The sequence below is a fragment of the Pan troglodytes genome, chromosome 16, assembly GCF_028858775.2.
Source record: "Pan troglodytes isolate AG18354 chromosome 16, NHGRI_mPanTro3-v2.0_pri, whole genome shotgun sequence".
Taxonomy (NCBI): Eukaryota; Metazoa; Chordata; class Mammalia; order Primates; family Hominidae; genus Pan; species Pan troglodytes.
In genome coordinates, this window is record NC_072414.2 from 9,817,625 (window position 1) to 9,841,042 (window position 23,418).

The 23,418-nt window shown below is 47.6% G+C and overlaps 1 protein-coding gene across 2 annotated transcripts in view; it reads left to right on the plus strand.

Moving 5' to 3' along the window:
- The window catches only part of ATP10A (ATPase phospholipid transporting 10A (putative)), a 185,270-nt gene that overhangs the window by 154,592 nt on the left and 7,260 nt on the right, over positions 1 to 23,418 (plus strand). For both annotated transcript variants that reach the window (XM_510255.9, XM_024349066.3), the window contains exons 11-16: positions 1,491 to 1,594; positions 1,689 to 1,815; positions 7,708 to 7,892; positions 14,663 to 14,990; positions 18,014 to 18,090; positions 21,985 to 22,110. In XM_510255.9, coding sequence (XP_510255.4) covers positions 1,491 to 1,594; positions 1,689 to 1,815; positions 7,708 to 7,892; positions 14,663 to 14,990; positions 18,014 to 18,090; positions 21,985 to 22,110 — 947 coding nt within the window. The remainder of the gene's footprint in view (positions 1 to 1,490; positions 1,595 to 1,688; positions 1,816 to 7,707; positions 7,893 to 14,662; positions 14,991 to 18,013; positions 18,091 to 21,984; positions 22,111 to 23,418) is intronic.

Here is a 23,418-nt window from a genome sequence, read left to right on the forward strand (position 1 = left end):
GCAGATCTCGCCAGAAGGGGCACAGGTGTGTGTCCATGTCTGCAGGAGAGGACAACGGGCTCAGCCACTTCTGCCTGGCAAGGCCAGGTGCTCCCTGTCACTAGGCTCTGTGCAGATGGCCCTGCAAAGAAACACCCCATTGTCCACCTGAGAAGCAGACACCTGTGGGGCTGTCTCCTCGTCTGGGGCACCCAGGGTCCCGAGTGGCCCATCCTCCCTCCGTGGGCTCAGTTCATTTTGTTTTGGAGAGTGGTTAATCTCAGTGTCACACCCGGTACCACTGCACGTCCCAGTGCACGCCACATGTCACCTCTCCTCAGGACAATGGGACAGCTTTATCATGAGTATTTCAATTCCAAAGCCCCTCAGTTAGGCACGGCTTTGCTCGAGGAACAATCTGATTCTGGGAAAAGGTTATCTGCATCTTCTAAGAGTGTTACCACGATACCAGGAATACACAGATGAGTTTGAGCATCATCCTTTCGGGAAATGTAAATACCTAAAGCAAAGGATTCTAGGGCAACTGTTTTTCTTCCCCATTATCAACTCCACGAAGAGTCTTTTCTGACTTCTTTTTCAATTGTCCCCTCATGGCCTTTTAATAACATAGATATGCTGTGTATCTGTTTATGTTCTATATGTGTACTTAGACTTTGTTTAGAAAAGAGTAAGATTCTTCCACCTCCAAGAACCAGTGATCACTCCCTTGAAGGCTCTGTCACCCCTATGGAGAATGCAGCATGGTCAGGCATGTAAAAGGGTCTCTTACCAGGTCCTCTTTCAGGCGGTGGACTTAGATTAGTAGATAATCCTTCCTGGGCCACGGGCCTCATGACTGGTCAGTAGTGTTGCCAGATTTCACAAACTATATATATAGAATGTCCAGTTAAACTTGAATTTCAGACAAACAAGTCCTTTTTTAAGTAAAAGTATGTCCTATGCCATATTTAGACATCGTTTGTTGTATCTGGCAATGCTACTTGTAAGGATCCTACTGTTCTGAGGATAGAAAGTGCACTTCCCATTAAGTAAGACTTTTCATTAACAGGAAGAACGTGAGCCTCCATTTAATAGGCTGGGCAAAAGGATGCCAAATGACTTTTGATGTAGTTTTTACTTTCATGAGCTTATTTCAACAAAGGATGTTAAAAACAGCCAAATATCAGCAGGGCGCAGTGGCTCACATCTGTAATCCCAGCAGTTTGGGAGGCCGAGGCGGGTGGATGATTTGAGCCCAGGAGTTCGTGACCAGCCTGGGCAACGTGGCAAAACCCTGTCTCTATAAAAAAATAAAATAAAACAGTCAAACATTTGCATATTGATGAGACTCTTTTTTAAAACATAACAGCTCATTTTTGCTTTGAATTCTATATGAAAACTTGTGCTCTATTCTCAAGTAACGAACAGACGTGGGGTAAATCTCGGAGTGTCTGAAGATCATTCCACAGGCGCCAGTTCTTACCCATGTTTCTGCTTATTCTCCAACCTAGTTGACGCCAGAGGGAGGCATCAAAAAAAGATTCGGAGCAAAACTCAGAATTACCTCAACGTGTATGCGGCGGAAGGCCTGCGCACCTTGTGCATCGCCAAGAGGGTGAGTGGGGGCAGCTCCACGAGGGTGCACGTGCAGGTGGCCGCCCCACAGTGAGCAGCGCCCGGTGCAGCACTCAACAATGTATCTCCCATAGGTTCTGAGTAAAGAGGAGTATGCCTGCTGGTTGCAAAGCCACCTAGAAGCCGAATCCTCCCTGGAAAACAGCAAGGAGCTCCTCTTCCAGTCTGCCATTCGCCTGGAGACCAACCTGCACTTATTAGGTAATTAACTTGAGAGTCGCATGCCTAAGGGCAGTGTGGAGTTTGCAGGGACGGCCCTGGAGGGGTGAGTGCTCTTGTCAGCGGCTGCTCCGCAGGCTGGCCTTGGTTAGGGAGCCACCTGGCAGGACGCTGGCACAGCCGAGGCGGGAGGGTGCTTGCCTGAATCTTCTCCTAGTCTCATTTCTGTGAGGTGCACGTGCTGCCCCCGAGGCACCCCAAGACAGCAGCTGCCATGCTTCCCCTTAACCTGGTTTCCCACCAAAAATAGAGCCAAGGAGTGAGATTTCTGACAGTTGGGAGTTGAAAGGATTTTTCCCTCGGGAAACAGGGGAACTTTTGGGACCCAGAAACTGCTGCATTTTGCATCTTAGGAATGTTTCACAGATTCGAGGTGAATGAAAAGAAAATGGGCTCATTTTTACTGAAATATGTCCACATTTCCAACTGTGTTCATCTTGGTACTTAATAAATGCTAACTAGTATTAGTGATAAATGAAGGTATTTATTATGTTAATGCTTACTTTAATACTTAAAATATTTATTTTCCTATTTATTAAAGCATTCATTAAATAGCCAAGTCATTGTATACATGCTCTGTGTGTCCTTGAAGAGCTGGTGTTGAGGATGGTCCACCCCCACCTCCATCCCGGGTGCTGTGAGTCAGATGGTACTTCTCGAGCACAAAGCCCTGGGGAGTTCATCTTCACTTAACACAAAAAGGCGGTGTTCACTTGCCCTCTTTTTCTGGGCAGAGGAGTTGGGATAGCTATATATTTACATCTACATTTCTAGTATAATACATAGTTAAGGTTTGCATTTAATAGCATAATGTACACTAGGCATAACATATATCTGCACACATTTTATATATTGTTTGCCCACAGAATCTTATAGGAGGCCACGCATTACTCGGAAAGCCCTGGGATCCAGGGGCCCAGTGGCACCATGAGCGGCAGCCCTGGATGTGAATTAAATGGAACACCTGAGAAATGGCTGTGCCTGTTTTTAGGCCCTGAAGTTTTGGCTTACTAAAGCAGGGCTGCTGTCGTCTGGACTGGTTGGGCTTCCCCGGAAGACAGTATTGTGCAGGCCTGTGGGGTAGGAGGCATCTGCTGGTTGTCCCAGACGTGCCCGCCCAGCCTCATTGACCAGCCTTGTTTTTAACCCTTCACTGTGGGGCACCTTCCCCAGGGAGGAGCTTTTCCCCTGGACAGCACTAACTTCTCAGATGGAGTGAAATTGGCCCTCCGGTGCCGTTTCACAGTGCTTGCTGGTTCCGCCCCCTGGAGTAATGCAGACAGAATCTCCTCCCTTTTCCACATGATGAAACCTTGACTATTTGGGGAGATGGCTGTGAGTCCCAGGCTGCCCCTTCTCCATCTTCCCTGCTCTCAGAGCCCAGGAGCCCTGACTCAGTTATCCAGCCCTGCTCTGCCACTGCAAGCTGGTCATGCAGGATGGTCATGCAGGCTGATCGGACAGCCTGGGGCAAGTGGCTCAATCCTTTTTGCATCCAAGTTCTGCTCTGTGGTAATCCCAGTGTTTCGGGCTCTTGTGAGGGTGAAAGGAAGGGATGACGGGAGGCACTGAGCGTGGCGCAGGCACAGGGCCTGGCACTGAGCGGTTGTGTGGTGAGTCTCCTGGTTGGTGCTTCCACACCGTTTCCACCCAGCTGGCCTCTCCTCTGCAGGCTTTCTCTGGTGATCATGCATCGGTCACCTCTCTTGGCCTGGATGCTGCAGCTCTGTTAACATATCCTAAGTTGTTAACGGCCCCTGCGGCACCCGAGGCTCATGGTGAACTTGAGATCCAGTCATCTTCTTAGGCCTTTTTCATGGGGATTCCTTGCTTGGATTCTATAATTTTTACTTGGGCAACTGTGTGAAGATCCAAAATCAGAGTTTTCTACCGATCCCCTGTTCCACTTCCTCTGATTGGAGTCGGGATCCTGGTCATCAGCGTTTCTCCACACCGATTCCACCACATCCCGCTGTCATCCTCAGGTGGATTCCTTCCCTCCAGGTGCACGTGAGGATGGCTCTGAGATGTGTCAGCGATGGAACTCCTGGGTTGCCCACATGGGTGCCAGCCGTGCACTGGAGCCTGCTCACGCCTCCTGGCAGAGCTCATGGATACATTTTGAAGAATTTTGCAGTAGCCCACATAAATGTTCAGGAATCTCACGTCGCCTTTTGATGCTATGTTAGTAGATTGAAGTCAGCCAAGGTGGGAGTATTTACACCACAGAAATGAGCAAATGCAGTAAATCGACCTTCCTCCCACAGACCGGTTGTTAACCACTTACCATCTCCTGCTACCTGATATGTTTATGTTTCAAATGACGTGGCCTGAGCTGGAGAGTATGAGAGCCACCCACCACCTTAGTGTTCACATGGCTCAAACGCGGGCACTGTGTTCCAGCTCCTCAGCTTCATTAAGAAAAGTGAAGCTAGCCACTTATATTTTTACCATTCCAAAGCCAAATCTTTTCATGAAGGTGCTTTTTTTTGTTTTTTGTTTTTTGTTTTTTTGCTTTGAGACAGAGTCTCACTCTGTCACCTGGGCTGGAGTGCAATGGTGCGATCACAGCACATTGTGAGCTCAAATTTCTGGGCTCTAGTGATCCTCCCGCCTCAGCCTCCTGAGTAGCTGGGACCACAGGCGTGTGCCACCAGGCCCAGATAAATTTTTACTTTTTTTGGTAGAGACAGGGTCTCACTCAGGCTTGTCTCGAACTCCTGGTTTAACGTGATCCTCCTGCCTCAGTCTGTCTAAGTGCTGGGATTACAGGCGTGTGCCCCTGCACCAGGCCCAGGTGCTTATCTTAAATAGCATCAGAGAACCATACATAACTATCTTCAGCAGAAAGGATCTCCATTCTCTCCATGCTCTTGAAATTTTCTTTTCCTTAATGCTCTGGGCAGGAACCTAAATTCAAAGGATACTCTTGCTCATTTTCCCCAGTGTCCTTGCTAGTTTCTCTAAATGTCTAAAACTTCCTCGTTGGTGAAATCCTTTCCCCTCCCATTCAAAGCTGTGTGGCACCAAGCACAGTGACGCTGGGCTCTGCACACCACCAACTCCTGAGTTATGATACTCAGAAATGCCAGGCCTTCCAGAGGGTCAGGTCGTAAAGACAGTGGCATTTACTCAGAGTCACATAAATTATATCACAAACAAGTACCTTGGAAAGCTGAAGAAAGCCGCTGTGCCCCAAATCATCTTGAAAGGCTGCTGCCTGCAGGCACTCTTTCCTCTGCCGTCTTTCATGCCGAGGTGGGGGTCCCTCCCATAACTCCTTTTTCAGTTCAATGCTATTCTGCACCTGACTCAGGCTCACACCTTATAAAGGTGAGTGTTGGTGGGGTGACCCAGTGGGAGGCCCATGAGTTTGACCAATTAGCTCCTGAACTAAGGAGGTTCTGTTTTCAAGGTGTTAACTTTTTCCTGTGAAACAGCAGACACCCTCCTTACTGGAGTTTCCGGCAAGGCCTTCCCTGCTTTCTTTCTTGGCAGACATTTGACTGAGGGACTTTAGCTCAGCAGCTGGGATACAAAGGTGGGAGGCACAAGGTCCTTGAGGCAGGAAGTTGCCATTTAGAGAAGAGTGGGCAACTGCTTGGGTTATGTTTCAAGCACTGTAGTGGAAGCGTTATCCTGGCAAATTGTCAGTAATCCATCAAGGTTAGCCATTATTAGTCTTACTCTATAATCATTATTACTATCATTAAGTATGAATGAATTACTGTGAACACACAGAGGAAGGCAAGACCATCCCTGTCTTCCCCAGACATCAAGGAACCTGTCATAGTACAAGTGACACTCAGGATGAGCCAGGGACACGGGCCACACACAGTCTGCCCCCCTGCTAGAGCCCAAGGGCCAGGGTAGAGGAGCGAAGCTAAGGTCAGATGCCCTCCCGGTGCCCGGGTGGCTGGGGATGTGCTCGCGGGGAGCACAGAGCGTGACCTGGCTTTCTTCCTGAGCAGGTCTTAAGCTCCACACTCTGTGTGGTCTTCCCAGGGTACTCAGGTGATAAGGTTCAGAGCAGTGTGCAGCATGGGTGCAACGTTCCCTCCTCCTTTCTGGGCCCTCCCCAAGTTCCCACATCACCTTCCAGTATATCCCCGACATGGGAGCTAGGCCCAGGCTACCTGAGCTGGAAGACAGCAGATCAGCCACTTGCCCCTGAGGCGGTCTTCTGGGGTGCTGCTGATGTTCTTCCCCCTGAGCTCAGGGCTGGTGACACTGGTATGTGACTTGTGAAAGTGTATCAAAGGAATATTTAAGAAATGTACACTTGTGTGTTTACTGTACCTCAGTTCTACCTTCCCCTCCCCATGCCTGCCATCCTGTCATTCTAGAAGAAGGGGTAAGGGTGGCTTAGTTCGTTTGTTCTGCTGTCACACAATACCACAGACTGGGGACTTAAGGCACAGACATTTACTTCTTACACTTTTGAAGGCTAAAAGTCCAAGATCAAGGTTCTAACAGCTCGCAGTGTCTGGTGTGAGATCTCCTCCTGGTTTGCAGATGGCCGCCTCCTTGCAGTGTTCTCACACAATGGGGAGATTGAGAAATCACCTCTCCAATGCCTATTTATTTATTTCTTTCTTGAGACAGAGTCTCGCTCTGTCACCCAGGCTGGAGTGCAGTGGCATGATCTCAGCTCACTGCAACCTCCACCTCCTGGGTTCAAGCAATTCTGCCTCAACCTCCCGAGCAGCTGGGATTACAGGCACCCACTACCACGCCCAGGTAATTTTTGTATTTTTAGTAGAAACGGTTTCACCACATTGACCAGGTTGGTCTGGAACTCCTGACCTCAAGTGACCCGCCCACCACGGCCTCCCGAAGTGCTGGGATTACAGGCGTGAGCCACCGCGCCCGACCCCAGTGCCTCTTTTTATAAGGACACTGATCCCATCACGGGAGCCCCATCCTCATGACCTCATCTGAACTTAATTACCTCCTGCAGGCCCCACATCCTAATACTACCACACTGAGGATTAGTGCTCCCTCCTATGGATCTGGGGGACACAAACGCTCAGTCCATAGCAGCATCCCAGCACAGGGCACAGCATGGTGTAGCGCAGTAAAGGAGCCTCAGTCAGGGCTCGAACCTAGGGACCGGGGCTGCAGCTCACTTCCAGAGTGGGGAAGACAGAAACCATCTCACCAAGTTGTAAACAGATCTTAAAAAAAAAAAAAAAAAAAAAAAAAAAAAAAAAAAAAAAAATCTGAGGCAGGCCTAAGCACATTTCCGCAGTCAATAGTAGATTTTTCCCAACATACTGAGACCAAAAAGTCAAAACCTGCCTCTCAACTTCTCTATGTTTGTGGAAAAAGCGTATTTAGGATAATCTTGGTTTCAAGAAATAATGGCCTTACCTGTGAAGTCTGTTTCTATAGTGACTAGTAATAAGCATTGTTGAGACTGGACATTCTGAATTTCATTCACCAGAAGCTTTCTATGGGATGGGCAATTTTTAAGACGATATTTTTATCCCTCCGAATATCGTCATTCCCAACACCTTCCCATACGCTTTGCTTTCAGGTTATCTGTAAAGTTACAAGTTAGAAAAAAGTTGAGGTACTTTGGTGTAAGTACGCATAATTATGCTCAGTGACTCACAGTTATTCCTACGCACTCGACTGAGTCACATCGACAGAGCTGTCAAAAGCGTCCACCACTGTCCTGAAATGGTTCCACAGGGGACTTCCTGTCACTACATGGCAGACAACTGGCAGCCCAGCCCCGGGCAGGGCCCAGGCAACAGGGGCTGTACCAGTGCCTGCCTTCGATGTATCTGGTGCATGCCATTTGCACCCCAGAAGGATTGGGGGGCACGTGAGAAGCAGGTTCGCTCACACTGCTGTGCATTTGACCAGGTGCCACTGGGATTGAAGACCGCCTGCAGGACGGAGTCCCTGAAACTATTTCTAAATTGCGTCAAGCGGGCCTGCAGATTTGGGTTCTCACTGGTGACAAACAAGAAACAGCTGTCAACATTGCATATGCCTGCAAACTGCTGGACCACGACGAGGAGGTCATCACCCTGAATGCCACTTCCCAGGTAGGTGGGTTTCAAGTGGCTCCGCTTCCTTCCCCTGGGGTGGTCCATGTTTATCGTGACCCCCTTGGCAGACACTCACATTCCTGGCAGCTGCTGTGAGAAGGACCTCACCCTCCGCGTTCGGGTTTAGGATGTGCATGTTATTGCCTTGGAAGAGGTAAAGTTTGCTGGAATTTCTTAGTACCAAAGGAATGCACATCTGGGCTTTATTGATACAAAGTTCAGCCTGGTTTCTCCTGACATAGTGTCCAAGTCATCAAAGAACTTTCTCGTGAGGTCCCATGTGCTTCCACAGTGGAGCCAGGGCAGTGGTCCATTTAGCACTGACCACCTCAGGACCATTGCAGGCACTGAGGACTTCTTTATCCAGTTGGATTTGTCTGTTTAAATCCCCAAGTCTGTGGCCAATAGCTACTTCATATACTGCCCTGGTCTGGGCTCTGAGTCCTCGCAGAAGTTCCCACTCAAAACTTCTTGCGCCGGCTTTCAGGCTTCTTGAATGGAGCAGGGAACTGTCTTGCTGTGGCTGATCTGCTCCTCCCCAGTGTGGCCAAAGCCACCACAGCCTCTCTGGGGCTCACACTCAGACTCCCCACCCCACCCTCTTAGGTCCACACCTGCACCATCAGCTGTCAGGACCTTGGGACTTTGTCGCTTGGGAGTGCCCCTTTCTGAGATGGCCTTGGTGGGAGCATTCCTGCTCCGTGAGTTATTGCAGCAGCCCCCACTCATCTCCTGGCCTCTAGGGCCTCTCACTCCATCTGTAAGTGTAGGAAAGGCTGCCTGCTGAGCCCCGTTGTCCGCATTGTACAGACGCCACTGTGACTCTCGCACCTTGTTCCATTGGATTCTATGATCCAGATTCCCACCATTCCCAGTCCTTTCTTCACAGCCACGCTGGCCGGGGCACCCCCTTCCTCTCACATCTATGCAAGGTCACCCTGCTTCAGAGCCTGTGCCTTCACCAGGGCCTTTTTTTTTTTTTAAGTGACCTCTTTCTCCAAGACAGTTTGCGAATTTATACTAAAGGTTGACCTGATGACCTGGTCATTGCTTTTATTTATTTATTTATAATTAGCATATAGTAAAATTGGCTCTTTTTTTGGTTATACACTTACATGAATTTTAACACGTGCACAGATCTGTATATGTATATACACCACCCTATCCACAGTCCAGGAGAGCTCCATCATCCCCAGAAAGTCTGCCATGCTACCCCCGTGCAATTGTAACTTCCCTCCTTTTCTAACCTCTGGAAGCCACCAATCTGTTCTCCAGAACTACAGTTTTGTCTTTTCCAGATGTCAAGTAAACAGAATACTCCAGTGTGTAACTTTCAGAGCCTGGCTTCTGTCACTCAGCATAACAATTTTGAGATTCACCTGAGCTGTTGCATGAACCAGTAGTATATTTCTCCTTGATGCTGAGTAATATCCACTAACACCAGATTTTGCATATCCATTCACTCAGTGAAGAACATTTTAGTTGTTTCTGGTTGTTGACAATCATAAACAGCACTTCTATAAATGTGTGTATACAGGTTTTTGTGTGAACATGTTTTCATTTCTTTAAATACCTAGGTCAGATGTGAATGTGTCTAAGTTTATGAGAAGCTGCCAGACACCAGCCTGCTTTTCAAAGTGCTGTATTACTTTGCTCAGTGTCTTTTCCAGCACTTCGCATTGTCATTGATTTTTTTTCTGCTAGCCCCTCTAAGGGGTGTGTAGTGGTATCTTGTTATGGTTTTAATTTGCATTTCACTAGTGTCTAATGAAGTTGAACATCTTTCCATGTGCTTATTTTCCATTCAAATATCCTCTTGGATGAATTGTCAAGTATTTTTCCATTTTCTAATTGAGTTGTTTTCTTAATGTTCAGTTTTGAGAATTCTTTATGTTTTCTGTATGTAAGTCCTTTGTTGGCTATGTGATTTGCATATATTTCATCCCTATCTTCTTTGTTTTTTAATATTGTCTTTCACAAAAGCTTTTAGTTTTGATAAATTTTTATTCTTGTTAAATTTAATTTTTATTTTATTATTTTATTTTTTTGGAGATGAGGTCTCACTCTGTTACCCAGGCTGGAGTGCAGTGGTGCCATCGCAACTCACTACAGCCTCAACCTCCCAGGCTCGAGGGATCCTCCTGCCTCAGCATCCCTAGTACCTGGGACCACAGGAGCGCACAAGCATACCTGGCTAATTTTTTATTTTTTTAAGAGATGGGATGCCCCAGTGTTGCCCAGGCTGGTGTCAAAATCCTGTACTCAAGTGATCGTCCTGCCTCGGCCTCTCAAAGTGCTGAGATTATAGACTTGAGCCACTGTGCCTGGTCTGATTGGTCGTTTTTTAAAAATTTTATGTATCATGCATTTAGTGTCATGTCTAAGATGTGCCTGATTATGAATATTTTCTCCTGTGTTTTATTCTAAAAGCATTACACGTTAACATCTTATCTATAGATGCAGTCCATTTTGGGTCACATTTCATGAAAGGTGTGAGGGTTAGGTTAGACTTCATCTTTCCACGTGTGGCTGCCCAGTTCCTCCAGTGCCATTTGTTGAAAGCGTCTTTTTTTGGTTGAAAGCGTCTTTGTCAAAAATCAGTTAGTTATATTTGTGTGGGTCTGTTTCTAGACTTTCTGTTCTGTTCCATTCATTTGTTTGCCTATCCCTTCACCAATACGATGTGTATTGATTCATTGTAGTAGTTTGATTACTGTAGTTTTTTATAAGTCTTAAAAATTGGTAGTGTTATTCCTCCAACTTTATTCTATTTCAAAATTGTTTTGGCTAGTCTTCTTATTTGTTGCCTTCGTATATGAATTTTAAATTAATTTTTCTGTTCAGAAATTCCTGCTGGAGCTTTTGTTTGAATTTTGTTAAATTTATAAATCAATTTGGGAAGCATTGATATTTTTATCATGTTGATCTTCCACTCTGTAAACATGGTATATCTCTACATTTTTTAGGTCTTCTTTTATTTCTTTTATCAGCATTTTATAGTTTTCAGCATACACATCATATACATGTTTTGTTAGATACATTCCCAAGCACTGATGCTCCTCAACTTATGATGGGGTTATGTCCCGATAAACCCATCATAGGTCAAAAATATCATAAGTTGAAAATGTATTTAATACCCCAAAAGACCCATCCAAAAGTTGAAAATTTGTAAATTGAACCATTGTAAGTCAGGGACCATCTGTACAACGTTTTTTGTAGGTTTCGTAAGTAGTATTTTTAAATTTCTATTTTCCAACTGTTTGTAGTACACTTGACCCTTGAACACATAGGGGTTAGGGATACCAATCCCTCCATGTAGTCAAAAATCCACATATAACTTTTGACTCTCCAAAAACTTAACTACTCATAGCCTGCTGTTGACCAGAAGCCTTACTGATAACAAATAGTCAATTACCACCTATTCTGTTTATTGTATGTATTATATGCTGTATTCCTAACAATAAAGTAAGCTAGAGAAAATAAAATGTTATCAAGAAAATCTTAAGGAAGAGAAAATATATTTACTATTCATTAAGTGAAAGCGGATCTTCACTGGCTCTTTCCTTGGTCGTGTCTATTCTGCCATTGAGCCCATCCAGAGAGTTTTCAAAAATAAACTTTATATATAGAATTGTTTCAAATTTAGAGAAAAACTGTGAGGATAGTACAGACTTATTTCTCATGTATGCCATACATAATTTATTCTGTTACTGATCTTACATTAGCCTAGTAAATTTATTACATTAAGGAGCCAATGTTGATACATCATTACTTTCTGAAGTTCATACATTGCCTTAGTTTTTACCTAGTGTCCTTTTTCTGTTCTGGGATCCCATCCAGAACACTACATTACATTTTGTCATCATGCCTCCTTACACTCTTCTTGGCTGTGACACTTCGGTAAACTTTCTTTATTTTTAATCATTTTGACCATTTTGAAGAGTGCTGGCCAGGTATTTTGTAGAATGCCCCTATATTGGGATTTGTCTGATGTTTTTCTTATCACTAAAGTGGAGCTAAGGGTTTTAGGGAGGACAGCCACAGAGGTCAAGTGCCATTTTCATCATATCCTATCAAGGGTACATGCTGTCAACACCATGTCACTGTTGGGGTTGACCTTTTAGTCACTGTACTCTTTGCCTCTTCCCATACTGAATTCTTCCGAAGGAAGTCACTGTGCACAGCTCACAGTTAAGGAGTGTGGAGTTATAGTTTTCTCCTTGAGGGCAGAGTATCTGCATAGAAGATTTAGAATCCAGTGAGCTTTTTATTTCAGTTAATGTATTTCTGTCACAAATTTCTATTTGGTTCTCTGAAATATCTTCCTTCTTTTTGGCCAAGACTGTCTCTCTGTTCATTTCCAGCATGTTCAATCTTACTTCTTGGAACATTTGGATAATGGCTGTTTTCGTCTTTCTTTGTCGATAATGTCAGTATCTGTGTCATCTTGACATTGGCTTCTGTGGATTGTCTTTTTCCACAGAGTTAAGATTTTCCTGGTTCTTTGTATGCTAAGAAGTTTTGGATTGCATCATGGGCATTTTGAGTATTATGTTATGACACTGGCCATTTTAAACTTCTATGGAGAATGTGGATTTTTTTTTAAGCAGGTGATCAACCCTGTGGGGTTTGGGCTGTGAGCTCTGGGTATTGGTTTCAAAGGCAGATATGTTTATAAGACCTAGTCTTGCATTTTTGCCCTCCAGAGGTCACCTTGGAACTTGGGTGGCAGTCTGTTGCAGAGTTTGCCTCTCAAAGGCTTTGTTATGGGTGAGCCCAGGAATTCATTAACAACATTATGGGGTCAGTTAGCCAAGCTTCTCTTTACAATTTTTCCAGCGCCTCTGGTTCCCCAAGAATCCCCTTTTCAGTCTTCTGGCAGGAAAGCTGGAGTGTGTCACCTTCTTCTTCCCATATTTCCTGCCCTTCTCCTGCGTCCAGCGCCAAGTGGGGGCAGAATAGAAGACAGAGCACCACAGGCTCTGATGGAAAGGAGGGTCTAGCTCCCTTGGGGTCTGCGGCAGCAGACAGTTCAGCCACTGCCATTCCTGCACAGCCACGGTAGCAAAATTGCCTGGGACTGAGTTCAAAATAATAGACGAAAAAGAATAAATAAAATTGGAGACTTTCGCATCTTCTCAGAGCATTGGGAACCCCCTTTTCACTCCTCAAGCCAGAGCTAGAAGGTGTCTCCTGGAGCTCTCTCTGTCCTTGCCTTGGAGCCCACGTCCAGGTTCCCTGGTGCCTTGGGCTAAGCCAGGGGCTACCAGAGTAACAGTGACATACCCACCACCCATTCAGTGTCCTTAGCACACTTGTCTCCTCTCCCAGTCCATCGGCTGCTACTCCCTCTCAGAGCTCTGCAGTAGTGAGCCTATGCGCCCTGCCCACGTGCAGGCTGCAGTCAGTGGGAGCAACGGGGATGAAGGAGGAGTCTCCACTGCTGTGCGGGTCCAGGGAGCTCATGGAGTTCCTGTGATGGCATCCTGCATTCTCCTCAAGGCCTTCCCCAGTTACTGCCATATCCCACCCCATGCCCTGGAAGCAAAGCTCTCCCTCTCCTGTCCATCTCCACACTTTCGCACATCCTGGTTGGTGATTTGCTGCAGCCATGAGTGTGTGTGCATCAGCTGTCTGTTCCCCCTACAGCAGTAACTGTGTCTTTTCAGTCTTCTTTTCTCTAGTCTGACTTCATTTTCTGAATACAAAGGATCCTCAGTAAGCGTGTGTTGAACACAGCTGGATTTCCGTGGTGTGTTGCAGGGCACTGGTCACTGACCCGGCAGACTCACCGTCTGCGGAGGATCGGGAGCTGCCCAGGCTCCCCGGAGCGTGTTTGTTCCTGGAGACGGTGGTCCCTCCTGTGCCTCCAGCTCCTGCCCCTGATCCCTAGTGCTGCTACCACCGTAGGTTTTCCTCCTTTCTCTGGAATCCAGATCAAGTTTTGCCTATTAAAAGCCTCCGTAATTGTGCTTTTTTTTTTTCTTTTCCTGACAGAATTGGAGAACTTAGGGAGGATACTGAAAATTGCATTTCTTTAGGGGCTAATCATAACAAAGCCTTTTGCAGAGCTTTGTGTCCTGCAGTTAGTCCTTGGTGGGTTAGGTAAGGGCCTCTGAGAACTATCAAGAAGTACATGGAGGGCCTTCAGTCTAACTATCCAGCAATTTCACAATAATACAGTACGGCCTTCCAAAGTGAAGATGGTCCATTCCAACCTCTGCACTGTATCATGGGTGATCAAGTAAGATCTTAGAGAAACCTAGACCAGTTCAGTCTCTTTTTTTTTGAGACAGAGTCTCGCTCTGTCACCTAGGCTGGAGTGCAGTGGCATGATCTCGGCTCACTGCAAGCTCCGCCTCCCAGGTTCATGCTATTCTCCTACCTCAGCCTCCCGAGTAGCTGGGACTACAGGCGCCCGCCACCACGCCTGGCTAATTGTTTTGTATTTTTAGTAGAGATGGGGTTTCACCATGTTAGCCAGGATGGTCTTGATCTCCTGACCTCGTGATCCGCCCGCCTCGGCCTCCCAAAGTGCTGGGATTACAGGCGTGAGCCACGGTGCCCGGCCACCAATTCAGTCTCTTCTCTGGGGAAAGTCATCCTCTCCGGCTGAACTTCACAGTTTCTGGAGGGTGGCCTCTGGGCAGGCGGGTACTGCAGCCTGGAGCCCGGAAGGATGTCAGCTCCAGAGGTGTTGAGCCAGGGCGGGGATGTTTGTGGCATGACTCTGAGGGAACTGCGCTGTCCTCTCATGTCCCTTTCAGGAGGCGTGTGCAGCCCTGCTAGACCAGTGCCTACGCTACGTGCAGTCCAGAGGCCTCCAGAGAGCCCCTGAGAAGACCAAGGGCAAAGTGAGCATGAGGTTCTCCTCTCTCTGCCCACCCTCCACGTCCACTGCCTCTGGCCGCAGACCCAGCCTCGTGATCGATGGGAGAAGCCTGGCCTACGCTCTCGAGGAAAACCTGGAGGACAAATTCCTCTTCCTTGCCAAGCAGTGCCGCTCCGTCCTCTGCTGTCGGTCGACGCCTCTGCAGAAGAGCATGGTGGTGAAGCTGGTGCGGAGCAAGCTCAAGGCCATGACCCTGGCCATAGGCAAGTATCCCAGCTGGCCAGACGGCCTCCTCCCAGCTGGACCCAAACTTCCTCTACCCTTCCATGCTACACCACGAGATGGGAAAACACTTCCTCACCTTTCTTTCTGTGTGTAAAATCACACCCAGTGTGATAGAGCAGGCAACATGTTCCGAAGGTAAAGTTTACATTGGAAAGCCACAAAAGAGAGTAGCAGAGTTACAGGTTCATGCTGCAAGGTCAGTAATCCAGTGCTGCTTTACGGCAACAAGATGGAGCTTACCCTGTTTCTCAGGAGACAGGACACAAGAGACCTGCCTGTCCCAGTCTGTCCTGGCCACAGCAGAGGGCACTACACACTCAGCCTTAGCCCAGGCCAACTTAGAAGGCCCTTTGCAGCTGCTTCTGGTCACCATGAACCTCCGGGTGTCCAAGGCTTTGTAACGCCCTAAGGGCCCAGAGGCTTGGTGACCAGAATTCCCACTGCCTCCTGTCAGCTGTGCTGATGGTTCTGGGACAGGCTTCTGAGTAAATAAGTCCATCCTCAGATACACATCACTGCTCAGTTTTACACCAGTTATTTAAGGACTGTGTTTCTCATGGTGGTTTTTCCTGGCAGACACTGTTGGCCTGGAGAGCCCTGTCTGCTCCTCTCTAGGGATGGGATGGTGGCCACTCGCCTCCTTCCAGGACATCCTCTCTGCCCACTTCTAGTGCAGGCAGAGTCTCTAGCACAGGTTCAGGGGCTCAGCAGCACCACCTCCTGGTGAGGGCCAGGAAGGAAGCAGTGGCCGTGATCCCCACATGCCAACAATTGGGCCTCCCTGTAAATAGAATCTACACCTAGGTGAGAACTGGATCAGAAATCAAGTACCCTCACCAATCAATCAGCCAGTGTTGGCAGTATTTTCTGCAAAAGGTCTGTGACAGCCCCTGCTTGTTGACATGGAGATTGCTGCCTGTTCACAGTGGGCACCTCACCTGGCCAGAGGAGACCGCTGTTGAGCCTGGGTTACAGTGGCAGTGAGGAGAGCGAGCACTGGCCTGAACACGGTCGTCATGGGGACCCTGCTCTACACACCCTGAGGCCAGTAACCGCTAAGGAGAGTGGGCACAGGGCACGTGTTCAGGAGGCCCGGGGAACCTAACAGCCACGGCCTGTCCTGAGGCCATCGTTGCCTTCATGTGCCTGGGGTGGCCCTCAGGTTTCCCTGAGAAGCTGGAAATGGTCTTCAGGCTGACCTGCACCACCCCTGTGCCAGCCTCCTCCTCTGAGCGTCAGTGTCCTCCCTGGGAGCACGAGGACAACGTCAGCCCTGAAAGGCCACAGTACACAGTAAGACGTGAATGATGTTTCCCTGGCCTGGCCAGTGCCTGGCTCAGCCGCGTAGCCACTGCTGTCTGGTATTCCTGAAGAAGTGGAAGGAAATCCTTGGCTGATTAAAAAGAAAAGGAAACACAGAATGGAATCTCAAAAGAAAACGGGAAAGTAATGACCCATAAGAACATCAGCACATGGCTGGGCACGTGGTTCACACCAGTCATCTCAACAGTTTGGGAGGCCAAGGCAGGAAGATCACTTGAGCCCAGGAGTTTGAGACCAGCCTGGGCAACATAGTGAGTCCCCATCTCTACAAAAAATAAAAAAAATTAGCTGTGTGTGGTGGCATACACCTGCAGTCTCAGCTACTTGAGAGGCTGAGGTGCGAGGCTCACCTGAGCCCAGGAGGTCAAGGCTGCAGTGAAACGTGATCACACCACTACACTCCAGCCTGGGCAATAGAGTGAGAGACCCTGTCTCAAAAAAAGAAAAAAAAAAACTGCTGGGGCAACATGGTGGGCGAAACCCCATCTCTACTAAAAATACAAAACCTGGCTGGGTGTGGTGGCAGGTACCTGTAGTCCTAGCTACTCAGGAGGCTGAAGTGGGAGGATCACTTGAGCCCAGGAGGTTGAGGCTGCAGTGAGCCATGATCATGCCACTGCACTCCCACCTAGCCTGGGTGACAGAGTGAGACCCTGTCTCAAAAGAAAAAGAAAGAAAGAAAGAATGCGTTAAAGCATCGATGTGACCTACTCCTAGTGCCCAGTGGTTTATAATGTAGAGAGCATTGTTGCATACCATATCTCATGTTTTACCATATCTCATTTTAAATGGGACATTCTGGGGAAAGCTGTACAGATTTTTATTGCTTCAGAGAATTCCAATTTGATATATAAAACTGATCAGTTAATACTGGTCTCAACATTATAAAGAACAGGAAAATCACAGGGAAGAGACATCCTGTAGTCACACTACAAGTCATTCTAACTTTGTGTATCTGTACCTTTTCTCATTTGTGCAACTTGGGATGTATGCCCTGATTTGGGCTCTTCTGCTGCCCAGTTCCAAGAATGGTGACCGTCACGGAGTGATAACGACTTTATGTCTCTGCTGTCCTTTCCCCGAAGGTGTCCAGATATCTGACCATGCTCTGTGTTCCTAAACATTTTCTATCAACAAATTGACAGAATGAAGAGAAGTTCTCCTTTATTGCACCCCTAGAGGGCCCCAAAGTGAGCACAATGGCTAATACTGTGGCAATCCATATGCAAAAAAAAGAGCTCCACAACGTGCTGGGCTGAATTTAACCTCCTTCCTTTAGTTTAGAAACTGCCCGGGAAGTGTGGCTGGAAGTAGCCTTGGCTGCTTGGCTGGAGTGGTTCAGTAACTAATGATGATGAAGATGATGATAGCGTCTTTCCTTGTGCCAGACAGCAGGATGAGGGCTTTACTGGTGTAAGAGCGACACTGCAGAGCGGGTGCCACGTACCAGGTGGCTCAGCTCCAGCCCGCTTTCTGAAACATCTCCTGGTGTCGCTAGCTTATTCTGAATGCTTAACTCTATTCTCCCAGGGTGGATGCTCTACTCCTTTTTCCCCCATCTTCCCCAGGACCCTTTCACTGGACTGAGTTCACTGGGGACTCCCAAGAAAATCTAGCACATTGATTTGATTCTGTGCTGTTTCTAGAATCAAACAATTCTTGCCTGTGCTGTTTCTAGGTGATGGAGCCAATGATGTCAGCATGATCCAGGTGGCAGATGTGGGTGTGGGAATCTCCGGCCAGGAGGGTATGCAGGTAAAGACCAATCAGGCTATTCTGTGTGACCAGTTGGCCCTACTGACCTCTTGTCCTATCACCCTGTGGGCTGTCCCCGACTTCCTCTGGGCTCTACTGAACGAGGCTAAAGGGTTTGCCCTTAATATAGCTGATGCTCAATACAGCTGCTAAGCCACTAGTGGAAGCTAAGGAGGAATGCCATTCTTCCTGTTTATGAAGCAGTGTGCAATAAGCATGTCTTCCCATGTCACAAGTCTATTTTTGTGAAATAAGTGGTTCAGAGAGAGGCAAGGTGAGTCATCGCCTTCTGTCTGGCTTTCGATGGCTCAGTCCCAGCATGCACTTTTTACTGTCCGTGAACACTGAGCAATACCATTTGAAAAAATGCCTTTGATGTAGGTGGAGCCTGGTGTCACTGTACAGGTGGAATGTAGCCATCCTCACTCACATGGAAGTTCACCTCTGCATCTTTCCTCTGCCACTGTGTTCACTCTCGGTCTGGGAGTCAGACATTGAACAAATGACTTAACTAAAAATGTGCTTCTTTTGGATTTAGTATTACAACAGTTTCCAACATTTGATTAAGTATGAATCACAACATTTTTGGGTTGGTGGAGATTTTAGGGAATAATTTATCCGAAGTTCTACAAACCAGGATGTTGACACCACTTACTCGCTGGTTGATTCATTTGCTGACTCAGTGGTTCGATCAGTAATGATCTGTTGGGCATGTACTACATGCCAGGCCTGTGCAGAGCTCATTAATAGTTTTAGCTGATGTTCCACCCTCAGATGGAGGGTCCCAAGCTAGATGCACAGTAGTTCCGTCATGGCTGGTCCTTGACACTTGCCTTACTCCCCCCGCCCCCCCGTCATCTGACTGGAATCTCCATGTTACGTTACTCGCACTTTTTTTCTTCCTCCAGAAAATTGAAAATGGTGTTCATGTTTGACTCACCTTTGTGTCTTCACAGTGCCCACTGTGGCACCTTGCACAAGGGGAAGCTCAAGAAACATTTGCTAAGTAAATGTACAAAATACAGTGGACCCTTGAACAACACGGGTCTGAACTGTTTGAGTCCACTTATATGGGGACATTTTCAATAAATATTTGGAAAATTTTTTGGAGATTTGTGACAATTTGAAAAAACTTGCAGATGAACCGCATAGCCTAGAAATATCGAAAAAATTAAAGCGGGCCAGGCGTGGTGGGTCACACCTGTAATTTCAGTACTTTGGAAGGACAAGGCGGGAGGATCACTGGAGGCCAGGAGTTTGAGACCAGCGGGGCAATGTGGTGAAACCCCATCTCTACTAAAAATGCAAAAACCCCAGCGTGGTGGCCCATGCCTGTAGTCCCAGCTACTTAGGGGGCTGAGGCAGGAAGATCACTTGAGCCTGGGAGGTTGAGCCTGAAGTGAACTATGATTGCACCACTGCACTCCAGCTTGGGCAATACAATGAGACCCAGTCTCTTTTTTTTTTTTTTTTAAAAAAAAAAAAAAGAAAAAGAAAAAATTAAGGAAAACATAGGTGTGTCATGAATATGTGAAATACATGTAGATTCCATTGTGTGTGTTTATCCGCTGTTTATGTGATCAGTAAGGCTTCCCATCAACCGTAGGCTATTAGTAGTTAAGTTTTGAGGGAGTCAGAAATTGTATGTGGATTTTCGACTGTTCGGGGGCACCCCTAACTCCAGTGTTGTTCAAGCGTCAACTGTAGTTCATTCATTCTGACTTTGTTGGCATTGCTTCTGTCTTCACTGTTTCCTCTACTGAAAATCTGATGGGGGCAGTGCCTATTGACCTCATATGCTTGGAAACTCGACTAGTAAACATCTTTTGGATCAAACACTTGAATGTTGAGCATGTGGCTGGGGAGGAGCCGGAGCTGCCATGCCTGCTCTCCTCCTCAAGGTGGGAGCACCAGCCCAAGCCCTGGGGCTCTACATGCAAGGTGAGGGGAACAGCTGAGTCGTAGGGCAGGTGCCCAGAGACGCAGCTTTGAACAGGCGTAGCTGCTGGAGAGGAGGTTGCTGGGCACTTCTGCACATATGTAAAGCTGTGCATCCTCCCTGGGGATGTGTTAGGTGAGATGGGGACGAGGCTTGATACCTTTCCTTACCATCCTATGCACTTGGGTTTTCCAGCACTGCGACCCTGTTGCTTGCATTTTAGTCAGTCCCTGCTGAGCCCTTTGAGAGATGAGCTGTGGAATGCTGAGGGAGAGGGATGCCAGAGATGTCAGAGCTGAGCCGTGGAGGATCAGGCAGGAGGAGCAGGCGCTCCCCAGCTCAGCCAAGGTGGGGAGACTGCCCCAGGCAGGGGGCAAGAGGAACAAAGGAGATCCCACAGCTCCTGGGAAGTTCTGTCTTCGTGAGCTCTGGCTCATCTGGTTCACCCTATTTGTCTTGCACCCTCTAGAGCCAAGGCTGACTGGGAGCCAGGGATACGAGGTGACCCCAACATCTCTGATCCTGCTCTCCTAGAATTCCCAGAAAAGCTGGGAGGCTTTGGAAAGGCCACTTTGACGGAAGGACAAGCATTGTATTTGAGGCCTGGATTTAGGGGAGGAAGGAGCTGCAGAAGGCTGGCAAGCCAGGCGTCCTCGGAGGGCTTTGACTGTGGTTCTCAAGGGCGGGGGTTTCTTCTTCAAAGGCAGCCTAGAGTTTGGCCTTGTAGGCCATCAGCCTCTTTTTAACACTGGTCCCTTTTGACTGAGCTTCTCAGACTGATTCTGTGGAGGACGGGGACTGTGTCTGATGGTATCTGTTTCTCCAAGTCTGTGGCTGGCAATAGTGGAGTCTTAATAAATGATTTTTGAGAGAATGAATCATGGGGTTAATGAGTAAAGCATTACAGAACACGAAAAACCTTTTAAGCCCCTATGCGTTGACAGCAAGAGGTAGAGGGACATTTGCTTTGAAATCCTTAACTTTTGGTTCAGAAAATTGATGTTCTAAGGTTTTGTGTATCATGACACTATTCCATTTCAAGCGTACCATTTGAGGCATAACTTACTGCTTTCTACATATTATTTGAATATAGGGAAACCAGTTAGATGTTAAAGGCAGGTTGGCATTCTGTTTAGAATAACCTTCTGTTGATAAGCAGAAATCTAGCTTTTCCTGCCACTTTGTTTGATTTTTTTTCCAAAGACATTTATTGTACAGTGGGTTTCAAATTATTCTGGGGACAAAAGGTATCATTTTCATGGTGTTTTCCAGCCTAGTTGGCTTCACTGTGTAAGCACCTTGCTTGATGATATGCAGGGGAAGCTTCCACGGCAGGGTCCTGCCTGTTCATGGAGGAAACGTCTTCTCCACTCCCTCCTGCACACGGCCACTGCCCGCACCCGGCGTCCTGGGTTGGGAGTATGTGGGAGGCCAGTGGAGCCGTGGGCCTGGCTTTGCCCATCACCAAGGCTCCTGGGGGGAACAGCCCAAAATGCACCTCCCAGGACAGGGGAATGTCTGTCTCTGATACATACGGCAGGAGCAGCTTTGGGTCATCCTTGGGTTGTGACCATGGACCGATTTAGAGGAAAATGACATCCGGGGGCAAAAAAAGGCAGATAAACTCCATGTATCTCTGTGTGTTTTCATTTGTTGAGAAAACAGCAGGAAAAAAGAAAACCTTTTAAACCCCATTAATGACACATATTTGAAAGCGTAAATGAATCCTATAAGGTGACATCCCTGAACTAGCGTGTTGGGTGAGATTGCCTCTTTTGTAACGGAAGGAGATGCTGAGGGAGACGACAGCGACGGAGACCCTGGCCAGCCATGCTCGCACTGTGTTCAGAATGGGGATTTTCCTTCCCTGTTGTGTACCTTGCATTTTGAGAAGAGAAGACAAACCTTACGCCAGGTCGGCATCACCAGTAACAGGAATCCCTCTCCCTTTGAAGGCAGTGATGGCCAGCGACTTTGCGGTGCCGAAATTCCGATACCTGGAGAGGCTCTTGATTCTTCACGGGCATTGGTGCTACTCCCGACTTGCCAACATGGTGCTGTACTTCTTCTACAAAAACACAGTAGGTATTGGATACCTGTCTAGAGTTTTGGGATTGGAAGGTTCGGTTCTTAGGACCATCGCCTGAATGAGGCGAAGGAGGATGGAGCAGATGGGAGGCCATGGACAGCCTGCTCCATCCTCCTTCGCCTGTGTAATTGTCCCCTGTCCTGGGCTGGCTCTGCGCTCTGTAGGCTCAGAGTCTAATTCAGGGGCGTGAGAGCAGCTGCATCTCTATGGAGAGGTGGTGGAAACAGGTGGATAACACTAGCAAGTCCACTGATGGCTGCAGAGTGAGAAGGGGCATAATTATGAGGCTAGCAGTTTGCACAGGGGCACACAGCTGGTAAACCTTCAAGGCTGCGTTCACCCCAGGCCACCCAGTCCTGCTCCCAGGCTCCTAACCACTCTGTCCATGGGTTTCTCAGGAGCATGCTGCCAAAATATCCCCAAACAGGAGTCCTCTAATCAGCATTTTCTCTAGAGTAGACGGAAAATCCAATGATAAGCACAAGTGTGCTTTGTGGTCTGGGATCAGAATAAGGGAACTTAGCCTCACTCTGATTCCCATACTGAACGGCCTCTGTTGGGACACACCCACACCAGGACAGGTGACAGGCGGCAAGCCCCTAGGTCAGGGAGGCCCAGACCCAGCAGGAAGGGGGTGCCCTTCGGGCCTTCCCGCCCTCTCCCACCTCCCAGGCTTGCGGAGCAGACACACCCCTCTCAGATGAGCTCATTCTGTAGCTAAAGTGACCCTGCTATAAAGTCACACCCAGGGCAGATTGGCTGCAGACATTTCTGTCTCTCTGAGGGTTCTGCATGGTCATTTCATGTGGATCTTCACGTTGGACTCTTCGTTCCTTCTTCACTGCTTCTTTGGCAGATGGGCTCCTCCATAGCCCTGCAGGATGGACCACATGGCCGCCTGAGTTCTGCCCCATTTGTAAGAGATTTCTAGATATTTTTCTGAGGAGTTGCTAGGCTGCTGCTGCTTTTGGCTGAATGTACAAACAAAGAGACAAAATAAACTCTTAGGCTAGGTGATCTTCCAAGGTAGTCCCATAAATCTACCTGGCTAAACACCAGAACTCCAGTGTCAAGATTATCCTATACTCTTCTGAAAATAAAATAAAATAAAAGGTGTATTCTTTTTCCAGTTCCATATAAAAACTCTCCAGTTAGCTAGCTCTAAACTGTCAGTGGTTGTTCATGTTCGTTTTATTTTTATTTTTTGAGACAGGGTGTCACTATTGTCTCCCAGGCTGGAGTGCAGTGGTACCATCATAGCTCACTGCAGCCTCAACTTCCTGGGCTCAAGTGATCTTCC